At 38.5% G+C, this 19,364-nt stretch overlaps 1 protein-coding gene and 2 long non-coding RNA genes across 3 annotated transcripts; 1 reads left to right on the top strand and 2 right to left on the bottom strand.

Moving 5' to 3' along the window:
• Nucleotides 1–1,806: 1,806 nt before the first annotated feature.
• LOC120068057 (B3 domain-containing protein At1g05920-like) lies at nucleotides 1,807–3,459 on the bottom strand. Its single transcript, XM_039019725.2, has one exon. It carries the CDS (start codon nucleotides 2,970–2,972, stop codon nucleotides 2,226–2,228), a length of 747 nt encoding a protein of 248 aa, XP_038875653.2. The 5' UTR covers nucleotides 2,973–3,459; the 3' UTR covers nucleotides 1,807–2,225.
• Nucleotides 3,460–4,317: 858 nt separating this feature from the next.
• Nucleotides 4,318–15,218, bottom strand: LOC150031930 (uncharacterized). The gene is made up of 3 exons (XR_016525158.1): nucleotides 15,093–15,218; nucleotides 4,887–7,839; nucleotides 4,318–4,686 (listed from the first exon to the last, which is right to left on the bottom strand). It is a non-coding gene; the product is annotated as an uncharacterized LOC150031930 (long non-coding RNA).
• LOC120068029 (uncharacterized) lies at nucleotides 15,087–16,874 on the top strand. The gene is made up of 4 exons (XR_005479073.2): nucleotides 15,087–15,531; nucleotides 15,621–15,692; nucleotides 15,772–15,846; nucleotides 16,625–16,874. It is a non-coding gene; the product is annotated as an uncharacterized LOC120068029 (long non-coding RNA).
• Nucleotides 16,875–19,364: the final 2,490 nt, after the last annotated feature.

The raw sequence follows: 19,364 nt of genomic DNA on the forward strand, positions 1-19,364 counted from the left end.
CATGGATTCGACGCCAGTCTTGGTCGTGCTTACCTCTCAAATCGATCTGGTGTAGTGCTGAGAGTGTATGCTGGCCACTCTACTATATGGAAGCATTAATCAGGTAAGGATGACCAAATCTGTGTGTATGGCGTCCAAATAACCTGACAAAAAAAATAATATATATACATATAAAATGTTTTAAATATTCATTTATATACATATTTACTACCTGATTGTGCATATGCATGTCGAATATTTTTTTGTACACGAGCAACATATTTGCTGATTGTTCAAAGGCAACTAATACACTACTCTATCTAAAATTATAAAAAAATACAATTAATTTATATTCTTACATAAAATGGTAACGAAATAAATATATAAATGAAATAATACTTGACATTAGGTGGACGATGATCTGGGGCCTGTAGTTGGACTTGTGGTGCTATAATTGGAAACCAAAGCTCATACTTGTAATAGTATCAGTGGCCTCGCTATTTCCAACGCTTGTGCATTAGAAGCCCGAAAAAGTTCTCTATACAACCATGCAAGACATGCACCATCCCATGAGTACATACCAGCGTGTTCGAAATCAGACAATAGTGGGAGAAACATGAGATGCACCAGATCTGCCCAACAAATTCATATATTTCTAAGTTACATAAAATATATTGAAAAACATACATATAGATCTAAGATTTACCACCGAAATATAAGATTAGCCCAAACATACATATATTTCTAAGTTTAAAATATACTGAAAAAAATTAGAGAAAGAATTTTACCACAGAAGCGTTCGGACGATTTTGGACGGACGAACAAATGGAGGACTAGGTGAGGAAAATCGAGCAAAATCGGAATTTTGGAAGATTTCGGTGAGGAAAATCAAGGACTCGGTGAGGAAAATCAGCAAGATTTTGGAAGACAGAAAGCAAAATGGAGGAAAATCGGTTGAAGTTATCGGTGAGGAAGAAGGAAGGCAGAAGGTCTCGGTGAGGAAGAAGAAGGGGCGGGCGGTGATTTAATGGCGAGGAAGTCGTATACAGGGTACACGACTTAAGGTAATCGTGTACCAGGTACACGATTTCCTTAGTCAACCCTGCATGACTGCCACGACAGATTGTGCGTGCCAGATGGCTAGGACTCGTGTATCCGGTACACGATTTAAAAACCTATTTTTAGAATACTTTCTCTCCAACAATATTTTTATCATTATTTATTAAAAAAAATTCCACCAACTGGAGCCAAATTTTTATTGAAAATTACATTTTTTTTTACAGTGCTATTAATAGTCAAATTTGTCCACTATTTAAATTTGTAGCACCCAAATAGTTAAAATGAGTGAGATTTTAACTTGAAAGCATGAAAAAAACCCAAATTTAGAAATGAGACACTATATAATTTCTTCAAAAAGATGATAAATAAATAAATAAAGTCGTGAGCGGCAGGATTCGAACCTGTGCGGGCAGAGCCCACATGATTTCTAGTCACCACTCGTTGACCCTCAATTCAATTTTTTGCTTAGATTATATTTTACATATTTAAATAATTACTTTTATTAATTTACTTTTCTATGAGACTCTCGTGTCCTATATTTATATTTATAAGGAAAAAGAATTAATGAGAAAAGAAATGTAGATAGTTGACGGTTAATCAAAGAAAACAAAAATCTCCAAGTAAATTTTTTGTACGTAATTTGTATCATAACCGTGGGCTCACATGGTTTTGAAAAAAAAAAAAAAAAACCCCTTTATTTTAAATATTAAAATAATAATTAGCTTTTCTGATTTCTATCTCTTCAATTCACTTCCTCATTCTCATAGTTCTCCCCCTCCTTCTTCCCCTCCTCCACCGGCCACCATCTATCACCGCCGTTGGCCGCTGTTTATGTCTTTTTCTTCTTTCTTATTAATATCTTTTTCCTTTCTTTTTATTTCTTTGTATTTCTTTTCTCTATTACTTGATCTTCTCCATGTTTTGTTTCTTTTCGGTTTTTTTCAGTTGAATTGCATGAACGGTCGCCGGCACCAACGACCTCCCAAAAATAATTTTTAATTCATTAAGAAAATTGCTAATTTTAAGATTGCTGTGTGAAACTGAAAATTTTGAAAAGAAGAGGATCAAGACGAAAGGATTTTGTAGAAAAACTCAAAAGTCAAAGAAGAAAAAAAGTCTTAGTGAAATAATATTCCTTACATAATCAAAACACTACAAAATCAGCGAGTTGCTAAGAGCTTCAATTCTTAATCACAACCATGAATTAGCTTCACCATTGCAAAACAGAGACGAAAACCACCCTCGTTTTCATCATCTTTTCTGAAGCTCCATAGTTGAATATGGTCTCCACTTTTTAATCCTCTTTCTTTCACAAATGCATTCCACTGTGTCATCAAACAGTAAACATCTCCACTCCCGATCTTCCACTTCTTCAAACAAATGTTTCTTTCTTCAAGAACATGATCCATTATCACTACATTCAACCCTTTCTTGTTCTTATTTTCTTGTTGGCTCAGCAACCTCCTCTCCTCCTCTGTTGCGAAATCGAACAACAGTTTCTTTTGTGGGAGGGACAAACGTCCAAGATTCTTGTTTAAATCCGTATTTTGTAGTTGTTTCTGAATCACCAGATTAATTTCGTAGCCACCCATCTCCACGATTCGGTCTCTCATCGCCGCCGGCATCTCAGGAATCGACGGGAATTTGCTCTGCCTTGCCCTCTTCTTCCTCGGTGGTTTCTTAGTAGCAGCCGTCGTAGGAGGGCTCTTCCTTTTGTGGGTGTTTTCATATTTTTTGAGTTCACAATTGCAGAAGCTTTCGACATCGGAAACAGAGTTTGCAATGGCCATAAGAACAACCGCAGCCTCCAACATGGAGATTGGGGGTTTGGAGCTTTCAGCTAAGTGTTGTTCTTTCTTTCCGGCAGCGGAAGAGCTCCTTCTCCGAGGTATGCAAAGTTTGTTCAAATCAGGAAGACCAAGCTCCATTCCCATTATTTCGTAATACAAAGATTAGTTTCAGAGTTTCGTAATACAGAGATTAGTTTCAGAGTATAGAAGAAATTGAAGATGGATGGGTTTTCATTTTATCAGGATTTAATTTCCTAATTTGACTTCAATCTTCATATGGTCTCTAATTCCTTTTCCGACTTCACTTTGTTACCGTTGGATTGAAATTTAGTTTAGGAAAATATTTAGAAAATCTGAAGCGGAAGATGTTGTTCGAGTTTGTTTCCATAAATACTCTGTTTCTAACGGTAAGAAGCAGAGCGAATGAACTCCGGCGAAAATCCGATCAGAATCTACACCCCAATATTCCCACTATCGTTCATTTAATTATTGTAACTAATTTCTCCCTCTGCCTTTCACCATTTGAAATTAGCCTCTATTTTTCTTTTTCTTTTTTCCTTTTTTTCCCCCTTTTTTGGGTTGTAAGCTTGTAATTATTAACTAATACATAATGTGTTATTTTATTTGTTGTTGCAAATTTTTATATTATATATTTTGGGTAGCAAATATAATTTAAATTTAGTTTTACCACTTTCTTCTTTGAGAGACTAATTAGGTTGATTGGGGTCAAAGGTTGGATCTCATTTCTATAGTTGGACTAAAAAAGTTTGTATTCTGCTCAATTTTTTTTTCCTTTCTAAATTTTGGCAATAAAACTAGAAGTAGAAAAATAAATAAGCTTTAAGGATATATATATATTTTTTAAGGGTATTAATAAAATTTCTGAAAACTCATGTATATTTTTTAGACAAAATACTCCCGGTTTCCATCTAAAGTTAACTATTAAAAAAATTTTGATTTTTTTTTTTTTAAGTTTAAAGTATTATTAAAACTTGTGAAAATTCAGAGGTATTTATTTTAAAATGATACAAATTCAAGCCATTTTTCTATAATTCAACCTTTTTATATATAATAACTTATTTCTGAGAACAAAATATTAGCTTTTTTTCCCTTTAAAAAAGGTACAAAGTTAACTGTTCATAGGTATATTTGGCACATGTTCATTAACTTATTTGTTTTGGTATTTTATTCCTTTGATTATTAACTTCCTTTGTCCTTGACTATTCACACGAATTATGAATAAAGCTGGCAAACTTGGTCCGAAAGAATGATATTTAAAGATAAAACTTTCAGCAGAGCAATCCGTATAACTCATTAACTTTGAGGAAATCCATGTCCATAATACCATCCACTTAAGCCAACTCTATTTACTATTTCAAGTGAAATTGAGATCAATCAATGACAATGATGTCTTCTTCTTGGATCTATAAAAATTTATCAAATAAAATTTAAGAACTACTTATAGTTATTGTACACAATGACATAAGAAATGAATGGAGAAACCTTTAGAAAAAATGAATGGGAGAAAAAAAAAAACAACAATTGTGCATTGTCGATCGTAGGCTAGCAACTAAACTGGTGCTTTAACAACTTGCTTGTTCTAACCTATTTTCCAAGCTGAAAGGTATTACAAAAATGAATAGGGAATTAGTTTGTCCATAATGAGATTGAGGTCCATCTTGGTGAAGTTTTGTGTGATAAACAAAATGCGAGCAGCTCAAATCTATGATCCTCATTTCCATGCAACTGAGTCGATTTTGTCTCGAGCTGACTTATAAAGCTCGAGTCTTTTAGCTATGGTTGTTCTTCTCTCCATCAGTGTTGGATCCTCATCTACCATAGCACCAAAACATTCCTTCTGCAATGATGCAATGGCAAGATATATTAGATTTTTCAATACAATAACAAGTTTACTTTAATTCTTTTTAACAGGTGAATGTTATAGCTTCAATATATCAAGAGTTTCAAACTAAGGGACGAGAAAGGATGATTATATTCTTTTCAGGGTAAATTAGGCAAGGAAAACCAAGTGCATAGAATTTGCTTCAAATTTCATACCTCCCTTTTTCCAACTTGAACATAAAATGGTTTAGTAATGATCTCTTGGCCTCTCGAACTTGACAGTAGACGATAGCCTTCGGAATTGAATTTTTCAATGTATCACAAACCATCCCAATATAAGAACTCACATTTGAACCTAAAACAATCAACAAACTCAACATTCACATGGTTTGGTGCTACTTAGTATACTTAAACAATCATGAGCTCTTGTGTAGACTGAATGAATTTGAAATTAACTAATAAAGAAATACATGTATTCAAGTATGTATGTGCGTGTGAGTATAGCACAAAAATATGGGTTGCTGCCAAATAATGTATATGCATATATAAACAAGACATGACCGTACCAATCCTTCTGAAATGGTTATCTATATAGCGGTTTGCATTTGGTCCCGCTGGGGCAGGATTAGGATTTTTGTCTGGTTCCATATGCAGCTTTCGGAAAAAATCTACGGTGAGGTAGCTAGACTCCATATCAACCAACCATAGAACTGTTTTTTTACTTTCTTCACGAAATCTCTCTAATGCCTCTGTTGCAGCTGTTGCAATGTCCGATTGAAGTGTTGGAAATCTTTTCAGTTCTTGAAATTTGTGTTAATCCAAGGAAATCTTATAAATTAGAACATGTTTCCATTAATGAATGTGAAGTTTCAAAAATAGTCAAACATTTGAATTTATAATGCCAATTACCATATAGATATAGAAATGTCATGGGAAAAACTATTTGACTAAGCATCAATCAATAAGAGCTCTTACCCACTGTTAGATGTCTCATCTTTAATCATCCAAAAATATTCTTTGGACTAGAATATTTATTTATTTATTTAATTTTAGTACAATAAGAGGTGAGAAGATTTGAATCACAAACCTCTTGATCGCTGACATACTAACACATATAATATACTAGTTGAACTATGCTCACTTTGGCGACTAGAATATTTATTTGACATAACTTAACTATATGTCCAAATAAAAATGAACACTTAATAATGAGTTTTCAATCTCTAACGATCACAAAATGTTGTTAGAAAGAGAAAAACATTACTCTAATAATCCCTCCAACAAAAGAAATGTTGAAAACTCATAATTCTTTTGTTCCATCTTTTTATTTTGGTTTTATGGAGGAAGTTCAAACTATCTCCAACTATCAGTATCCAGCCTCTAGATGTTCAAAGAATTTCTTCATAGTCTAACTAACTACATTTTTTAGGATGTGAATAATGGCTTCCATGTTCTCACTTAGAGACACTGATAGGACTTTAATAACCAAGGTATATGAAAGAAGAAAGAAAATGAGTAAGTTAGGGAAATTTTAGAAAATGTAGGGGCCAAGGAATATTGTTAGTTAGAAGAGGAAAAACAGAAAGGAGAGAGAGGGGGCCCACGGGAAGAAGTGGTATTTGTAAGGTCCATTGAGGCCATGAGAGTTTGTGAAGATTTTGTATCAATTCTCATATTTTGAGACTGATGGGAGAGAGAAGGAGCTCTCAAACTCTTCCCCATTGTTAATAAAATAAGGAAAAGTGTTCCAAACCTATCAACTGGTATTAGAGCACTTACCTAGGTATGGTGGGAAAGATGGAAGTACGATTGATTGCCATGGAGGAAAAACAGATGGAGATGGAGGAGAAGATGAGTATGCAGTCGAAGGAGGTTAAGGATTGGATGGGAAGCATGTCTGCCCAGATGGCCTTAATACTGTCAAGGTTAGACACAATGAGTAATTCTGAGAAACATTCCCATCATCAGAAAGAACTCCAACGGAAAAAGGGAAGTAAGTAACAGAAGGTTCATCATCAAAAGCAGAAAATCAGGAGGGAATTCACGCACTTGGGAGCAAAGAGATCCCGTTGTTTGATATGCGACTGAGGAAGCTCGAGGTACCAATTTTCAAAGGGGAAGAAGACGAAAATCCAGACAGATGGTTACATAGGGTAGAATGGTATTTTGTGGTGAATAAATTATCGGAGAAGATAAATTGGACGCAGTGGTGTTGTGCTTGGAGGGGGAAGCGCTTGCCTGGTATCAATGGGAGGATGATTGGTCACCAGTGGGGAGTTGGTTGCAGTTCAGAGAGCTGTTTTTGATGAGGTTTCGACCGACGTGTGAAGTGGACCGTTATGCCAGGAGCGGCTACAGCAGGAGACGACGGTGAAGGATTATCGAAGGAAGTTTGAACGCTACTCTGCTAGGCTGAAGAAGCTGGGCGACAAAGCCTTGGAGAGAAAATTTTTTTGTGGGCTTAAAGAGGAAATTCAAAGCGAGATGCGGAAGTTGAAGCCCGAAGGTCTGAAGGCCAAAATGCAGATGGCCCAATTGATCGAGGAAGATCAATTACTTCAACGGCGTATGTTTCACATATCAGTACTACCACAACCTGTGTTTCACATATCAGTACTACGAAGGGAAATCGGCTGCAATTTGCCAAACATACCGATTCCTCCTAATGTGATCGACGAGTTGAGCTTCATAACACAACCTGTTGAGTTGTTAGGCATCAGAACATCACCTTTCGAAGGTCAAAAAACAGGGGTATTAATTCACTGGGAGAATGGAGACAAAGCTGATGCAACATGGGAGCTTCCTTTCATAATCAATGACTAATTTTTTTATTTTCACCTTGAGGACAAGGTGGCTTTTTGGGGGACGGGTATTGATAGGCCTTTAATAACCAAGGTATATGAAAGAAGAAAGAAAATGAAAGAAAATGAGTAAGTTAGGGAAAGTTGAGAGAATGTAGGGGCCAAGGAATATTGTTAGTTAGAAGAGGAAAAACAGAAAGGAGAGAGAGAGGGGGGCCTATGAGAAGAAGAGGTATTTGTAAGGTCCATTGAGGCCATGAGAGTTTACCTCTGTTTCAACTCTATTCAAGAACACATGTTTGATTAAGAAGGTTTACCTCTGTTTCAGCTATAGATTTACGAATAAGTTCTTTCAATACAAAATACACCTGCACAAAAGCACAAGACAATTAGTTGCTTTGATCTTGAAACCACCATGGACAATTGGAAAAACATTATCTTTAAAGACTGAGCAAATTCTCTAAATTCATATAACATATAACACATTTTCATAGTTTGTCTCAAGAATGCATAGATATTTCCAAAATCAACCACCGTTGGATTGCAAGATAATCCCAAAAAAAAAATCATAATGTACTAAAACATAAAGTACTAAATTTCATAAGTTCATAAGATGATAGTATTAAAAGGTTTGTGTAGATGCTCCAATTCATATTAGAAATGCTAAACGAAAGTCAAAACATTACCATATGTTCCTTGAACACACGGTCAAAGGCACGATACATTTCGAAAATAGTGTACAGTTGTGGGTGCATAAAACATGAATGCAGATTTGTGATGGATGCAGGGTGGAGATAATTTTATTTGCTAACTTGAGTATGGTATTCACAGGGGCTAATGCATTACCCCCGAGTCTACTACATTCAGTTCGTCAATTGTCTTATTTATCAAGGCAATGATACTCGGAATCCGTTGCCTGATAACCCTCTTCATGTAACACCCCGCACATTTTTATTTATGTAATTTCAGTAACGTTATTATTTGGAAATTCAATAATTGCTTAGTCGGAGGGTATTTTTGGAATTTTGGATATCAAGTATAAATGCGGGAATTTAAGTTTTGGCGGAAAATTATTCAATTTTGAATTTCAATGTAAAAGTTATGGCAGGAATTAATTTCCTTTCGAAACGGAAAGAAATTAATTATAATTATATCTTCCTTTTTTAGTTAAGATATTTATTATTATTATTTTAAAAACCCACCAACCCTTCTCCTTCTTCTTCCTCGCACGACAACACCACCTCCCCCCCTGATTTTCTTTCTTCTTTCCTCCCAGCCGCACGTCGCCTCCCCTCACTGTCCAAACCCACGAACGCTGCGTCTCCCCTCACTGCCTCATCAGACCGCTGCCACGCCTTCTTCGTTGCTCAGATCCGAAGTCGCCGCCGCTCGTCCGACTGATTTCTCCTCCATTCGCGGTCACTCCCTCGCACCTCGCCGGCCTAGACCCAATCATCTGCTGCCTCTTCACGCTTTGCCAGACCCAGATCCATCGTCAATCGTTTCCCTTGTCATCGTCGGATCTGTTCTAGCTAAGGTTGAGGTAGTTCGGTTTGATCTCTTAGCCATTAACATTGGGTTTCGTCATCTTGATTCATAGTTGTTGGGTTTTTATTTGAAGGTCAGTTTTAGCGAAGCTTGGCCTTAGAGGGAGCGTCGTCAAGGGAGGTTGGAAATGATCTTCATCCTTTGGGTAAGTTTTTGGATATTTTGGACTTAGGTCCGAAGTTTCGCTATTATGGTTGAACTGAAATTATTTGAGTTGTTTTCAGAATTGGGACAGCTACTTCGGGTTGCCGCCATAGTTTGGCTGTCTGCTTTTGTTATCCGTAGAGTTTCGTTTGGGGTAAGTAATCTTACCACTAGAACTGCCCATGGGCCAGGCTTTAGTTGTATGCTAGCATGATGAGTGTATGTAGTAAATGTTAGCATGTTGATTGATAGTATGACCTGAATCAAAGTATGTTCTGGCACGAGTTCTGATTTGTTTAAATATACACCTAGGCACTTGATTGTTAGTATGAGGTGGTATGTGTTTCCATATGTTGGTATCTGATCTACTGATGTTGAGGCATACTTGTATGATGTGGATCTATGATGTTAAGGTATACATAAATGTTGTAGAATATGTTCTTGAGGATTATGTGTATGTGGTAGAGCCATGGTATCGAGGATTACATGTATGTCATAGATTCGTACGGTGTTGATTTTTTAATGTTGAGACTGTGTGAATGTCCTCACTGATTAGTTAGATGCTCACCAGTTTGTGTTTTCTTTGGGATTCACCAGTTTTTTATTTCCTTCGGGATTCACCAGTTTTGTGTTTCTTTCGGGATTCAACAGTTTTGTGTTTCCTTTGGGATTCACCAGTTTGTATTTCCTTCGGGATTCACCAGTTTGTGTCTCCTTCGGAATTCACCAGTTTGTGTTTCCTACAGGATTCACCTGACGTAGTGGGCATACTTAACTACAGTAGGATAGGACTCAGTCTCTTACCTGTTTCATGTATGTATATGTGCCATAGGTGGGTATCTAGAGGACATAGATGCCTAGTTTGACCCTAGTGGTGGGGTTACTTATTGAGTATTTCATACTCATTCTTTCTTATGTTGATGTTTCAGGTAAGGGTAGAGATGCACCGATGATGGCACAGCGGAATTTGTGATCATGCCACTGGGACTAGTTTTTACGCTTCCATATCATGAAATTTAGAGTCCTTATTTTTTCCTTAATGTTTAGTTTTACTGTTTGAAACTTATTATAAAGGATTGTTTTTTATATACTTTTAATAGTCTTTACGAATTATGGGTACCCTATTATTGTTTTAATAATTGAATTTAATAAATGGCTTTTGAACTTCTCTTGTCTATTTAGCATTTATTTTAACATAACTAAGCGTCGTTTCAAATCCTATGCATGCATTTATTTTAGTAACGGCCTAACTTAAGTCCTAGGGGGTCGGGTCGTTACAGTTGGTATTAGAGCCCATATTTTGGGTTCTGTAGACTGAATTACTACGTAAGTCTAGATAGTCCCTGTGGCCAATAACGGATTTCTCGTCATCGCCAGGTACGTTCTACTAATGAAAGTTTCAATGCATATATGAGAACAGTGATGTAGTATTTTAAATGCATGATGTCTGAGAAAGGCCCAAAAGTAGTTAGTTAACGTATGAATTTATGACAGGACATGGCACCTAAACGTAGAACAAGAAAAACAGTTAAAGAAGAAATGCAAGTAGAGAGAGCGGAGAGTAGCCAAACTGCTCTGGCAGCGCCAATTTCGCCTGTGACCCAAATGGATGAAAATGCAATGGAAGTCTGAATTAGTGAAGTTGTTGCAACCGCTCTAATAGGGAAACTACAGAAACTGATCCGTAGCACGATGGCAAGACAACTTACCCAGACCTAGGCTCAGAAGGAACCAGTGCCACCTGAGCCGTTACGATAGACTCGACCGTAGGACAAAGACACGCAGGGCCTGTCTCTTGAGGCCAAACATCTGAGGGATTTTCGGAAGTATGACCCTCACCCCTTTGATGGATCGTTGGGGGACCCCACTAAGGTAGAAATGTGGTTGTCATCTATCGAGACAATATTTTGTTTTATGAGGTGCCCAGAAGAGCACAAACTACAATGAGCAGTCTTCATGTTGACTGGTAACGCGGAAATTTGGTGGCGTTCGGCATAAAAGATGATCGATATTGGAGGTGAACTTGCAACCTGGTAACAGTTCAAGGAACGCTTTTTATGAGAAGTACTTTTCGGCCAACACTCGATACAATAAACAGGCAGAATTCTTGAACTTGAAGCAGGGCGTTATGTTAGTGGAGGAATACGAGCAAGAGTTTGATAGGCTGTCTCACTTTGCTCCTGAACTAGTGGCCATCGAGGCAGCGAGGACCGAGAGATTTATCCAGGGCTTGAGGAGCAGACTGCGAGGGATAGTGCATGCCTTGGGTCTCAAGACGTATGTTATGGCGCTGCAAGCCGCTGTTAGGATTGATGCGGATTCCCAGTGGGAGAGGAATACAGGAGGTTGCTCGGGATTGGGACCTCTGTAGGTCAGAAAAGGAAGGCTGAGCACAGAACTCCTAAGCATCAGTAGAGGAGTCAGAACACAGTACATGCTCCACGTTAGTGGGGACAACAGAGTACCCAGGCTAGGATTGGCAGGGAAGATAAACTGATATGTACCACTTGCGGTAAGCAACATTGGGGACGTTGTCTAGCCGGCTCTGGGATTTGTTTCCGATGCGGCCAGAAGGGGCATATGGCAGATAGATGCCCAAAGAGGAATGCGTCTGAACACAAGAGCCAGCCTGTAAGCTCATTCTAGGGAGGCCCGAGCCGCCAGCAACAGTAGGGAGGGTATTCTCTACCACTTCGCATGAGGCCGAGAAGTCAGGCACCATGGTGACAGGTACACTTCCCATTTTGGGACACCATGCTCTTGTTTTATTTGACTCTGGCTCTTCGCACTCGTTTATATCTGCTGTATTTGTGAGGCATGCCATGTTAGACTCAAAACCTTTGCCATTTGCATTGTCCATTTCCACTTCATCAAGAGAGATCATGTTGGCTACAGAAAAGATAAAAGCATGTCAGGTAGAGGTAGCTAATTGTGCATTAGATGTAATCTTGATAATTTTAGATATGCGCGATTTTGATGTTATATTGTGCATGGATTGGTTAGCTGCTAATCATGCCAGCATAGATTGCTCTTGTAAAGAGGTCACCTTTAACCTTCCTACAGGGGCTAGTTTTAAGTTTAAAGGGGTTGGGACCGTAGTCCTACCCAAAGTGATATCCGCATTGAAGGCCAGTAAACTATTCAACCAAGGAGCCTGGGGCTTTATGGCTAGTGTGGTGGACACCAAAGAGAATGAAGTCACCTTGACTTTGGAGCCAGTAGTAAGGGATTTTTCGGATGTATTTCCACCTGGACTGCCCCCACAGTGGGAGATAAATTTTGCCATTGAATTGGAGCCAGGCACAACCTCTATTTCGAGGGCTTCATACAGGATGACTCCGACAGAGTTGAAGGAACTGAAGGTTCAATTGCAGAAGTTATTGGACAAGGGTTTCATACGCCCTAGCGTGTCACCATAGGGTACACCTTTTTGTTTGTGAAAAAGAAGGATGGATCATTACGTCTGTGCATTGATTACATAGAGCTGAATAAGGTAACCATCAATAACAAGTATCCCTTCCCAAGATCGATGATTTGTTTGACCAGTTGCAGGGAGCTACGGTATTCTCTAAGATTGATCTTCGGTCAGGATACCACCAGCTGAAAATAAAGAACAGTGACATACCCAAGACAACTTTTCATTCAAGGTATAGACATTATGAGTTCATAGTGATGTTATTCGGTCTAACGAATGCACCAGCAATATTCATGGATCTGATGAATAGGGTGTTCAAGGAATTCCTCGAAACTTTTGTGATTGTTTTTGTAGATGACATCTTGATTTATTCCATGACAGAGGCTGAGCATGAGGATCATTTGCGGAAAGTTTTGGAAACGTTGAGGGCCAATAAGTTGTATGCTAAGTTTTCAAAATGTGAATTTTGGTTGAAGCGGGTGTCCTTCCTAGGACATGTAGTATCGAAGGAAGGTGTCTCTGTGGATCCTACAAAGGTTGAGGAAGTTATGAGTTGGGCTCATCCAACCACAGTCAGTGAGGTGCGCAGTTTCCTGGGGTTAGCAAGCTACTATAGATGATTTGTAAAGGACTTCTCTCGCATAGCCACCCCATTAACTCAGTTGACCCGGAAGGGAGCAGTATTTGTTTGGAGTGAGGCTTGTGAAAACAGCATCCAGGACCTCAAGCAGAGGCTGGTTTTAGCCCCAGTTCTTACAGTATCGGATGGATCAGACGGCTTTTTCATTTGTGATGCGTCCAAGAAGGGGATAGGATGCATACTGATGCAACAGGGCAAAGTAGTCGCTTACGCTTCACGACAGCTAAAGAAGCATGAACAAAATTATCCCACGCATGACTTGGAGTTAACAACAGTGGTTTTTGCTCTCAAAATCTGGAGACAGTACTTGTATGGAGAAAAGATACAGATCTTCACAGACCACAAGAGTTTGAAGTACTTTTTCACTCAGAAAGAGTTAAACATGAGGCAAAGAAGGTGGTTGGAGCTGGTGAAGGATTATGACTGTGAAATCTTGTACCACCCGGGAAAAGCAAATGTACTGGCAGATGCTTTAAATAGAAAGGTGGCCCATTCAGCAGCCCTCATTATCAGACAGACTCACTTGTACAGGGAACTAGAGAGGGCAGAGATTGCAGTGGCTGTGGGAAAGGTCGTGGCACAGTTGGCACAGTTGTCGGTACGACTGAGTCTGAAGCAAAGGATTATTGATGCGCAGCGAGAAGACCCTTATCTGGAAGAGAGAGTTCGTAGGGTAGAGTCGGGCCAGGATGGTGAATTCTCAGTTTCAGCGGAAGGTGGCCTTCTTTATCAAGGGCGCCTGTGCATGTCAGCAGTCAGTGATATTAAAGACATGTTGCGGGTCTGTGCCATAGAGTTTTCAGGAAGCTGGGATGATCACTTGCATTTAATGGAGTTTGCTTATAATAACAACTACCAGTCCACTATTGGGATGTCACCCTTTGAGGCTCTATATGGGAAGAGTTGCAGATCCCCTGTGTATTAGGATGAGGTAGAAGAGAGAAAATTGTTAGGACCTGAATTGGTACAGACCACGAATGAGGCAATACAGAAGATCAGGGCTCGTATGCAAACAGCTCAGAGCAAATAGAAGAGTTATGCCAATGTCAGACGTAAGGATCTAGAATTTGAAGCAGGTGTGAAAGTGTTTTTAAAAGTGGCACCCATGAAAGGTATTCTGAGGTTTGGCAGGAAGGGAAAGTTGAGTCCGAGATTCATTAGACCTTTCGAGGTCCTGGAACGAGTTGGCCTCGTAGCTTACCGTTTGGCATTGTCCCCTGCACTGTCTTCAGTTCATAATGTCTTCCATGTCTCAATGCTAAGGAAGTATGTGACAGACCCATCCTATGTAATCGACTTCGAGCCATTGTAGTTGAATGAAAACTTGAGCTACGAAGAGAAACTTGTCGAGATCCTCGCCAGAGAAGTAAAGACATTGCATCGCCGGGAAATTTTTTTTGTGAAAGTTGTGTGGCAGAATCACCAGTTCAAGGAGACTATCTAAGAGCGAGAAGATGAGATGAAAGCCCAGTACCCAGAGCTTTTTCAAAAATGAACTTTCGAGGGTGAAAGTTCCTTGAGGAGGGAAGAATGTAACACCCGGAGTGTTTTAACTTTCGAGGACGAAAGTTCTTTTAGTGGGGAAGAATGTAACACCTCGCACATTTTTATTTAGTAATGTAATTTCAGTAACATTATTATTTGGAAATTCAATAATTGCTTAGTCGAAGGGCATTTTTGAAATTTTGGATCTCAAGTATAAATTCGAGAATTTAAGTTTTGGTGGAAAATTATTCAATTTTGAATTTCAATGTGAATGTTATGGCAGGAATTAATTTCCTTTCGAAACGAAAAGAAATTAATTATAATTATACCTTCCTTTTTTAGTTATTATATTTATTATTATTATTTTTTTTTTAAAAAAACCCACCAACCTTTCTTCTTCTTCTTCCTCGCACGACAACACCACCCCCCTCCCTTCGATTTTCTTTCTTCTTTCCTCCCAGGCGCACGCCGCCTCCGTTCACTGTCCAATCCCGCGAACGCCGCGACTCCCTTCACTGCCTCATCAGATCGCCGCCGTGCCTTATTCGTTGCTCAGATTCGAAGTCATCGCCGCTCGTCCAACCGATTTCTCCTCCATTCGCGACCGCGTTGCCCAGCTGAGGGCGTCGTTTTTGTTCGTCTACTGCCGCTTTGCCGGAAACCCATCGTTTCAAGCCTTCAGCCTAGCTCGTCGTTTGTTCGATCCGTCCAGCCGCCGCTCCCTCGCGCCTCATAGGCCCAGACCCGATCAACTACCGCCTCTTCACGTTTCGCCAGACCCAGATCCGTCGTCGGTCGTTTACCTTGTCGCCATCGGATCTGTTCTAGGTAAGGTTGAGGTAGTTCAGTTCGATCTCCTAGCCATTAATGTTGGGTTTCGTCATCTTGATTCATAGTTGTTGGGTTTTTATTTGAAGGTGAGTTTTAGCAAAGCTTGGACTTAGAGGGAGCGTCGTCAAGGGAGGTTGGAAGTGATCTTCATCCTTTGGGTAAGTTTTTGGATATTTTGGACTTGGGTCCGAAGTTTCACTGTTATGGTTGAACTGAAATTATTTGAGTTGTTTTCAGAATTAGGATCGCTACTTCGAGTTGTTGCCATAGTTTGGCCGTCTGATTTTTGTTATCCGTAGAGTTTCGTTTGAGGTAAGTAATCTTACCACTGGAACTGTCCACGGGCCAAGCTTTAGTTTTATGCTAGCATGATGAGTGTATGTTATGGTAAATGTTAGCATGTTGATTGATAGTACGACCTGAATCAAAGTATGTTCTAGCACGAGTTCTGATTTGTTTAAATATACACCTAGGCACTTGATTATTAGTATGAGGTGGTATGTGTTTCCATATATTGGTATTTGATCTGCTAATATTGAGGCATACTTGTATGATGTGGATCTATGATGTTAAGGTATACATGAATGTTGTAGAATATGTTGTTGAGGATTATGTGTATGTGGTAGAGTCATGGTATCGAGGATTACATGTATGTCATAGATTCGTAAGGTGTTTATTTTGGAATGTTGAGACTGTGTGAATGTCCTCTTTGATTAGTTAGATGCTCACCAGTTTGTGTTTCCTTCGAGATTTACCAGTTTTGTGTTTCCTTCGGAATTCACCAATTTTGTGTTTCCTTTGGGATTCACCAGTTTTGTGTTTCCTTCAGGATTCATCAGTTTGTGTTTCCTTCGGGATTCATCAGTTTGTGTTTCCTTCGGGATTCACCAGTTTGTGTTTTCTACGGGATTCACCTGACGTAGTGGGCATACTTAACTACAGTAGGATAGGACTCAGTCTCTTACCTGTTTCATGTGTGTATATGTGCCATAGGTAGGTATCTAGAGGACATAGATGCCTAGTCTGACCCCAGTGATAGGGTTACTTACAGAGTATTTCATACTCATTCTTTCTTATATTGATGTTTCAGGTAAGGTTAGAGATGCACTGGCGATCGCACAACGGAGTTCGTGATCGTGCCACTGGGACTAGTTTTTACGCTTCCGCATCATGAAATTTAGAGTCCTTATTTTTCCCTTAATGTTTAGTTTTACTGTTTGAATCTTCTTATTAAGGATTGTTTTTTTTATATATTTTTAATAGTCTTTACGAATTATGGGTACCTTATTATTGTTTTAATAATTGTATTTAATAAATGGCTTTTAAACTTCTCTTGTCTATTTAGCATCTATTTCAACATAATTGAGCGTCGTTTCAAATCCTATGCATGCATTTATTTTAGTAACGACCTAACCTAAGTCCTAAGGGGTCGGGTCGTTACACTCCAAGTGCTAAAAACCAAGAACATAACATACGAAAACACAAATCAACCATGCCAAACTGCTAGAATGCTCCTGATCGTGACAACTAAATATCAAGAGGGCTAACAAGAAGAATATGGATATACAAAATTAAAATAACAAAAAAAAAAAAGAATTAAATGTATCAGTGAATAAGAATTTAATTAGTAACATGATTAGGCTTGAAATGATACATAAGTTATCCACGAATGATTTTGATAAATGCGAGTATTGTAGTTAGGCTAAAATTACTAAAACTCCGCAAAAATCTGTACTTAGAAGTTATGAGCCTCTAGATTTGATTCATTCTGATGTTTGTGAATTTGATGGCATCTTAACTAGGAACAGTAAAAGATATTTCATTACTTTTATTGACGACTGCTTTGGTTTTACTTTTGTATACTTGCTGAAAAATAAAAGTGATGCTTTTTCAAACTTTTTGTTTCTGAAATAGAGAATCAGTTTAATAGAAAGGTTAAAAGACTTCGTAGTGATAGGGAAATCGAGTACGACTTGGACAGTTTTAATGAGTTCTTTAACTCACATGGAATAATACACGAAAAGACTACACCTTATTCTCCTGAAATGAACGGAAAAGCTGAAAGGAAAACTAGAACTTTAGTTGAGCTAGTAGTTGCTATTTTACTTAGTTCAAGAGTCGCGTCTTATTGGTGGGGTGAAATCATCCTTACCGTGTGTTATGTCCTAAATAGAATCCCAAAATCTAAAAACAAAACTTCACCTTACGAAATTCTCAAGAATAAGAAATCAAACTTGTCCTACTTTAGAACTTGGTGTTGTCTAGCCTTTGTAAGGATTCCAGACCCAAAAAGGAGAAAGTTGGCTAGTAGAGCTTACGAATATATCTTTATAGGTTATGCCTTAAATAGTAAAACCTACAGGTTCTATGATCTAGGGAACCAAATGATCATTGAGTCAAATGATGCCGACTTCTTTGAAGATAGATTTCCTTTTAAATCAAGGAATAGTAGGGATCTGGATCAAGTGGTATAACCCTAGTTAGAAATCTTAAGGAAATTGACCCAGAACCTAGAAGAAGCAAAAGAGCTAGAATCACCAAAGATTTTGAAAATGGCTTCCTGACCTACAATGTAAAAGAAGACCTTAAAGATCTGAAAGCTTCCCTGTCCTCTGTAGATGCCAACCTATGGCAAGAAGCCATAAATGATGAGATGGACTCACTTATTGGAACTCTCTTTCGGTTGATTCAAAGGTTACAAGTGGCTATATCTTTAATATAGCTAGCGGAGTTGTCTTTTGGAAGTCCAAAAAACATATTATTTTAGTCCAATCTACAATGGAGTAAAAAATGATAGCATTAGCGACAGCTAGTGAAGAAGCAGGCTGGCTTAGAAGTCTGCTATAAGAGATTCCTTTATAGAAAAAGCTGGTACCAACCATATTGATCCATTACGATAGTACTACAGTATTCGCAAAAGTTCAGAACCGTTACTACAATGGAAAGAGACGTCAAATACGTCATAAGCACAGTGCCATTAGAGAGTTTCTCACTACTGGTGCAGTTAGAGTGGATCACATACAGACTGATGAAATGGTAGATCATTTGACGAAAGGACTAGCCAGAGAAAAGGTTTTCAGAACCTCAGAAAGGATGTGACTCATGCCTATAAAAAGATGAATCACAGTGAGGAAAACCCAACCTGTAGACTGGAGATCCTAAGAAATAGGTTCAATGGATAATAATTGATCACGAGTGATGTATAGTAAGTCATGCTAAACCAAACACAAAGTTTCATTCCTATGACTTAAAGTCTGAGCATGATATCCTGAAGCATAAGAAAGGTTGAACTTAGTTTTTAATGAGATCTATACTTGATGACAAGTGGGGTACCTAGCTACAAGAGTACTCTTAATAGACTCACCTGTGTGAATGCAGAATGAGGGCCGCTTCCTATGGAGTTTTTAGGAAAACTCTCTAAAGCATTCACTAAACCGGGATACACGTGCTAGGCCTTAAAGCACGAGCTTTCATACGACACCCTAATAACACTCTGTGTGAGATGCTGTTAGAGATAAAGTTCAAAACCAAGGGTTACTCTAGTAAATTCTGAAGCATCTACACTATGTAAAGGTTCAAGTCGTAAGACACCTTTGCTTATACATAGTGTTGTATAGACTAAAATTACTCGATGAAATCTTTTTCTCTCTTTCTCTTTTTGATTAAATTTCCAACTGGGAATTGTTGGGTGAAAATTTAACTTTCAAAACAAGAGGGAATGAACATTTTAGTTAGAGAATCCCACATTGAAAAATTTGGTGTCGGAAGCCTCTTTTATGTACTTCAATCTTGAGTTTTGGGTTTGGGCCCCAAGGGAGTGTGAAAAATCA

Source organism: Benincasa hispida, chromosome 12 (assembly GCF_027475165.1).
Source record: "Benincasa hispida cultivar pf3 chromosome 12, pf3_genome.v1.1, whole genome shotgun sequence".
NCBI classification, from domain to species: domain Eukaryota; kingdom Viridiplantae; phylum Streptophyta; class Magnoliopsida; order Cucurbitales; family Cucurbitaceae; genus Benincasa; species Benincasa hispida.